The following is a 6,930-nucleotide window of genomic DNA, read 5'->3' on the forward strand; positions in this document are numbered from 1 at the left end:
AAGACTGACGCAAAGTACCTATTTAATAGGTTGGCTTTTTCCTGGGCGTCAGTTGTCAGTTGCCCCATCTGGTTTAGCAGGGGTCCAACATGCAGGTATGCTATTCAGGTATCTTCCCAAGTCCAAACGGAAGCCCCCAGCATCAGCAGATACTGCTGTCTAGATGACAAGTAGTCACTGCCAGACTCCTGCACATTCCATTAAGTGGTATACTTGATCTTAATCTAGGTATCCAGGGGCTTGGCACTAAGGCTGTCACTTCTCAAGAAGAGACAAAAATGGTACCTTCTGGAAGTGGGAACCCCAACCTCATTAGTTATTTGGGTGGGATATAGTTGCTGCTGTTCTCTCTATCCCCCCCTCCTCACCCTGGATGGTATTAGGGCTGTGCAAAACAGCACCATTTTGTTTCAATGAGACAATGTTTCATTCTGAAACTACTGTTTTGACATTTCGATGAAATGGAACAGCATCGCCCGTAGGCTATAATGAGGGGCAGGACTTGAAATCAGTGTATTGAGAAACTAATTTGAATGGGGGAAAGTTTATTACAGAGATGCTGTCAAACCAATTGGCTGGACAGTGCCAGAAGAATGAATAAAGAGTTTAAACAGTCTACTTTAAACCCATGTCTCTTTTTAGGCTTCAGTGTGAAGAACCTAGAACCAGAGAGATTGTCCATCTCGCTTGTTGCTCTGAGACTTGGCTCTGCAGTATTTGATGTGGATGGCACAGGCTTTCTGTACAGACTGAGAAATGAGGTATGGTAGTAATAGACATAGACCAAATTGCAGAGACATGTGCCTCCTGTGTGCTAGGAACAGGGCTCTGCCCCCTGAGGCATGAGCCCCAGAGCATGGCTTCTCAAGGAGTTGGTAACAAGACTTGTTACATAATTTGTAAAATGGGGGACAATATGTGCCTGTTCTGCAAAGCAAATGCTGCTGCAGCTGCTTCCATTACATCTTCTGCCTTCAAGATAGTGTTTTTGTATATATTTGTAGATAAAGTAGCTCTACTTTAAATGGTGCAGTAGAATGGATGCTCAGCTGCATGTTGAGGACTGAGGGACTCTATTTTCTGCTTGGGGAATAGATACATCAGCCTGAAGAGTAAGCAAACGATGGCAGTGAAAGCTATTTTGTGTAGTCTACTCAAGCTGGGGCTACATCTAAACTATACCTCTTCCCTGTAGGTTATCCAGTCTCTGGGTGCTCTGTATCAAGTGAGGAATCTCTCCCTTGTTAGACTCAGGTATGGAGAGGGGCAGAAGCTTTTTCTCATTGCTTCAGTTCTTGCTGCGCTCAAGTGGTGGGAGAGCTAATGGGACAGCTTGGCAATGCTGAAGTTGTGCAAGGGCCTTGTACAGACCCTAGACTGTTTAGCCAAACCCGAGTTGGGACTCCTGGAATATGAGGACCTGGCAAGACACTTGGCCAGCCACGAGGGGTCACTCCTGACCTAGAATTTCTGTTCACCTCAGACACTATTGTCATGAAGGACAGTCATGGGGCTCTGACTTTGACAGCTATTCTGCCTTCCATAGCCTTGTGCAGTCTCCCAGGAGGAAGAGCTGGGAGGGGCAGAAGTGCTGATCTCATGATACTACATGAGAGTTCATGTCCAAAGAAATATATAATCCTGAAATAACCAGGAGCCAAAAAGTGGTGCCATTGCAAATCAGGGTTGTGATGAGTTCAAGAGGCATGCTGGGAGGGGAGAAGACCCAAGGCCTCCTAGTTTAAGTATTCAGTAAGGAATGATGTGACCTGGAAATGCAACACACTTTGCAGCAATGTATGCTGAAGGCCCATCTGTTTGCAAAGGGCAGAGCAGCAGCACTAGACATGACATGTGCTGGAACCACCACTAAAAAGCAAGTTGTTTTTAATTTTGTCCTCACTACAATCCTAAAATGGAGCTGGTTGTTTACTTTAATGTAGAAATATTTTCATGTAGCTAGACTGGAGTCGGACTTGGCTCAGCTGTCTCGGTGTATTCATTCAGAAGTTGGTGTTTTTTTATGAAGCCCTATTTCCACACACACACCCCTTTTTTTTTCCCCCCCCCCCCCTTTTCTGCATGGAGGTAAAACCATGCTTGAGTGGTTGCAATACAACCTTGCTACTTTTTTTCCCCCCCCCCCCTTTTCTGCATGGAGGTAAAACCATGCTTGAGTGGTTGCAATACAACCTTGCTACCTACCACTTCAGCCTCAGAGCGCTCGCTCTCTAGTAAACTCTTTACATCTGTGTTCTACTAACACCTTTCCTTGTTTAGGAATGTCAGAGGTGATTTGGAAGTTAAAGGAGAAGTCTACATTGACACACGTGCCCATGCTGATGTTGGCCAGGTTCTGCAAGCACTGACTGGGCTTGCTAATCTCTCTGTGGACCTGACCTCTCTCTCAGTAGAAGGTCAGTAGTCTTCCATCTTGGCCATAGCAGCCAAAGGAAGGAGGCAAATAAGCAAATGCTCATCTAGCCCTCTTTTTTTCCCTTCCACTGCAGGTTCAAGGCTCAGCTTGCAGGTCTTCCCAATCTCTTTCACGATCACCAACAAGATGCTGAAAGAGGAATTGGTGGACCACTCTTCAGTGGAACACCAGGATCTCACTAGGGACCTTGCTGATGTGGTAGGTGTGCCCAGCTTTTGGATAAGTGTTGCTGTGCAATCCTCTGGGAAGAAAACCTAGAGGACTTTTAAGACAGGAGGCAGGAAGTTAGAAAATGTCCCCTCCAGGACACTTACAGTAATTCTCAATAGGCCTTGGCAGTGTTGTATGAAGTTCTCTTGCATTCTGCTTGTGGAATCTGAGTGCATGTTATGACTCTACTTCATTCATGGACATGGGATATGGTTAAGCCCATATTCAAATTAAGTGAGACTCCTTGGGATGGTGGTTACCCCTTATTCACTGGAGCCATTTTGCAGAACTCCTCATAATATGTGGTCCTGAAGGGGCCTTTCCTTCAGTAGGAAACCAGAGTGTACTTCAGTTTTGTTCCTGGGCTGCCACACTGATCCATCTGGAAGCCTTAGTAGCTTCTGATATTCATGTTCTTGCAATAACTCCCCAAACCTAGCTTGCCCACTAGTTTGCTCTTGAGGTTTGGTCTGATGGCATGCATATGGAGGCTCCAAGGAAACTGAAGTTTACTAGATGTTAACATTCACTGCACAGGCAGGTAAGTAAATCCTACAAAGGAGGACTAAATTGACTTAATTGTTATTTCATCTCTCTTTAGCTGATGCATGCTTTGAGGACATACAGCACTCTCCTACAAGTGGTGATTCGAGATGTCCTGTGAGTAAAAGCGCTCTGCTGCTCCACTTCCCTAGGTTATGGGGGGGGGGGAGAGACTCATGGGACTTGCAGGCTGTAGGAAACTCTCACCTCCTTTAGTGAGCATGTTATGTGGGACATGATCTGATTCCTTTTACCCACATGAAAAGTGACTGTTTTGAGAAACATTTCCTCCTTTGCTCCAAGAGGTTTCAGTTGGCAGCTGCTTACTGAAGCAGCACATGAGTGGGAAAGGCTTTACCATGTAGTCCCCTTCATTGGGGAGTCTCATAGCCACTGTCTGACTGGCTCTTCTTGAAAAGAGCAATCCAGAACTTTAGCCAGATCTGTGGCTATGTCGTCTGGGTGACCTGCCATTGTCTGTTGAATACTGGAAAACCTGCTATTACTCTTCCTTGCAGAAGTGGCTCCCTGATGTGTCATGGTGAGGTGATATTCCAGCCCTCTGCTCCCTCCAGCATGGATGTCCTTAAAACTCTTGTTGATTCAGTTGGTCCAAATGATGCCTTGGCTGGGTCACACTTCCAGGTGGATCCATATTCTTTTATTGTGGCAGGTAGGATTGCCCTAGAGCTCTATATAGAAGGCTACTGGGGTCTACCCTAGACAAAACCAAACTCTAAAATGAACCTCCAGTAGTGAGGCTTCCTGTGTTGGTGCACTAAATGGTAGGAACAAAATCCATTACTCCTCTCTTCTCCAGAGGCAAAAGGGTTAACTACTACATTCAGTTGCAAAAGAATGATCACTCTTGTCTTGACAGAGGAAGATTAACTTGGGCTTTCTCTGAAGCTTCACAGATCTAGCTACCACTGCATAAAATCCTGCTGGAAGCTTTGGCTTACTAAAATGGCGTTATTGGATTTTGTGCATCCTGTACTTGTGGATGAGGCTTGGTGTGGAGTGAAGAATGACAGCCAGGAAGGCAGGGAACTACAGAGTAAAGTCTGTACCCATAAGAAAAGATTCTTTAATGCCCTCTAACAAGTGGCTAAACAAACTAAGAGCCTCCGTTGAGGGGAGATCAAAAAAAAATCATCTGGATCTGCTATGTCTAACTGTGGCCCTTCATTCTAGACAGCCAGCTGGAACCACCTCTTGTGTATCCAAGCTTTCCTGGATATGGAGTGGCAATCATTGTGTGCACACTTGTTGTTCTAGTTGTCATCCTCTCTCTGGTAAGATGTCAATGGAACATATCGTCTTGCATCTCTTCTGAGTTGCAAGCTGAACCTGTGGTACAATAATGCCTGGTAGCACAAGTCATAGGGTCCACTGTAGTGGGGTAACCAATGATTCTGGCTCATGACATTCTTGAGCAACTTGAATAAAAATGAGCTGATATTTAATGAAGACTCTTAGAAATGGGCTCTTAATCCAGCAGTAAAGTGGGTGTATGGACTACATGCATGCAGTCCCAAATGCCAGGCAGTGAACTGCTCTGGTGCAAAGGTTGCATATAGAAATGTGAACAGGAAACTTGTCTAGAAACTTGCCCCATTAACTTGGGGGGCCTACAGAAGGGCATAGGTCAGAGTGGGAACCACTTTGCCCAGGCACAGATCCTATTCCAGTAACTGGAACTCCAGTCTTCAGCAGCAGACCAATGAAGGGGCCATGCCTGAGGGAAGCACTGGCCAGGCCCTTCGGATTTCTTATCACGTGATTGTGACCTTATTACTATGAGAGAGATGGGGGAGGAGAGGGGACACAAATGCAAGCATTGGGTCCTAGAGACCTATGATACATCACTGGTCTCCAATATGCTGGGAAAGATCTCTGCCATCTTGTTCTGACAGTGTCTAAAGCCCAAAGTGTTTGGCTGGCATGACCAGATCAAAATAGGAAGCGGGAGAGATCCTGAAGCAGGAATGCAGACCTTTGAAATGGATCGCCCGGGATTCCCCTCTACCACTCCAGAGGCAAGTAACATGGGAAGGGGATGGTGTCCCCAAAAAATGCCTTGGGCTTCTGTGTAGTGTTTGTAGAGTTATGATTTTTTTGGAGGTTTGATAGCAGTGGACTCTGGATTGTAGCTATATCCTTCTGGCAGGATCCTAGGAGCTAGGCAAGAAAAGGGTGCACTAGGATGTCTCATCTCAAGACTTTGGGCTTTCCAAATTCTCCTTGTAACTGGAGATGCAAGAAAAGTCACTGATGCAATTTTTAAATCCTAACACTTACTTAGCCTTCACCTACTCATCTAGTACTCTTATTGGAAGCTACTAACCTCTCCTGCCTTGTGCTGTCTTTTCCCCCTTTTAAAATGGGAAGACCTGTAATATTCCCAACATCAAGCCAAGATCTAGAGCTATGTAATGCTAACACACTCCTCCTCCATTTTTTTTTTTCTTCTCCCCCTGGAGCACTAAGGGGTATTTGTGGTGTTGGGGTTTTATTTTGTTTTTGGTTTGGGGGCGGTGTTTAAACTTGCATATCTGCTTGGTAGGGCATGGACCAATTGTTCTAATGCATGTAGTATCTCTGTTAGAGGCAGTTTCCTGCAAGCTTCCACAGGAGGCTTGCCCCTTCTAGAGCCACAGCAGGATTGACCTCTTGCTGTCCCACAAACTAGAATGAGGCTGGGGGTGTCTATAAACCCAGGCAGACCAAATGGGTGAGATGACTTAAAATCTTATCTGAACTTCAGGGTCATGGCAGACGTTCATATGCCCTAGGAAAACAAAGCACCAGAGACTGAAGATGCAGCATGCAAGTCTCTCAGCCTGCTCTGGGAGTCTTCAAAGCGCTTGTTCCTCAGGAAAGTATCTGAGTGGAGGCAGCCTCTCACTTGGTCAACTTTTGGTACTATCCTTGATGCTTTAATTTGTGGATGTATGAAAGAGCAATTGCTTATCTTCACCATGAATAAATACTGCCTGCACTGTAGAACTGTGAAACCTAGCTGCAACTGGAATCTTTCTCCCTTCCCCCAACATACCAAAGGGAAATCTGTCTTGGTTGTCTTCCCCCTTGCTTCTAGTAGTACAGGCTTGATCACTCAGCGGGGGATGTACAAAATGTATGAGGTGGAGGACTAAGTGCCCCTTTCCAGAACAGCAAGGAGATCGGTCATCAAGAGTTCAGTCCCATGGAGAACCTGTTTCTTGACACAGCCAATTCTAGTCTCACTGAACAAGCAAATTTTTTTTCCTCCTCCTTCTCCCGTCATGGGACAGCAGAGTGTGGTTTTTTTGTTTGTTTTTGTTTTTATTATGGGTGTGACTTTTAAGAGAATTGTGCCACCTCCTTTTTTTTGTGTAGTGTTTGTAGTTGGTGTCAACTTGCTCCTTGGAACAGATGTTGCTGCCAGTAGGAAGGCTCCTAAAGCTTTTGCTCTGTGATAAGGGACTTTAAGTCTACTGGCACTCCTGTCCACCTCCAATGAGGAGAAAGTTGTTGAGTCTCTTACAATGATGTAACCACTTATGCTAGACTACAGAAAGCACTTGCTAGAACTTCTGCTGGCATTTAGTGTGAAATAAACTTCATTGACTCTCAAACAATAGTTTCATCCTTGGCTACAGTGGGGCATTGACTGACTGTTTCAAAGGACCTTCATACTTGGCTCTTCAAAAATGGGAGCCAACAGTTATCACAAGGCTTCTACAGCTGGGGGTACT

The 6,930-nt window shown here is 45.4% G+C and overlaps 1 protein-coding gene across 1 annotated transcript; it reads left to right on the plus strand.

Annotated features, from left to right (window-relative positions):
• The first annotated feature begins 89 nt into the window (after nucleotides 1-89).
• LOC109308744 lies at nucleotides 90-6,207 on the plus strand. Its single transcript, XM_019533149.1, has 10 exons — nucleotides 90-108; nucleotides 643-761; nucleotides 1,196-1,254; nucleotides 2,281-2,417; nucleotides 2,511-2,635; nucleotides 3,249-3,307; nucleotides 3,709-3,863; nucleotides 4,385-4,485; nucleotides 5,104-5,229; nucleotides 5,958-6,207. The coding sequence occupies exons 1-10, from the start codon at nucleotides 90-92 to the stop codon at nucleotides 6,006-6,008; spliced, it is 951 nt and encodes a 316-aa protein (XP_019388694.1). The 3' UTR covers nucleotides 6,009-6,207.
• Nucleotides 6,208-6,930: the final 723 nt, after the last annotated feature.

This window comes from Crocodylus porosus, unplaced genomic scaffold (assembly GCF_001723895.1).
Source record: "Crocodylus porosus isolate Cpor-Errol unplaced genomic scaffold, CroPor_comp1, whole genome shotgun sequence".
Classification (NCBI taxonomy): domain Eukaryota; kingdom Metazoa; phylum Chordata; order Crocodylia; family Crocodylidae; genus Crocodylus; species Crocodylus porosus.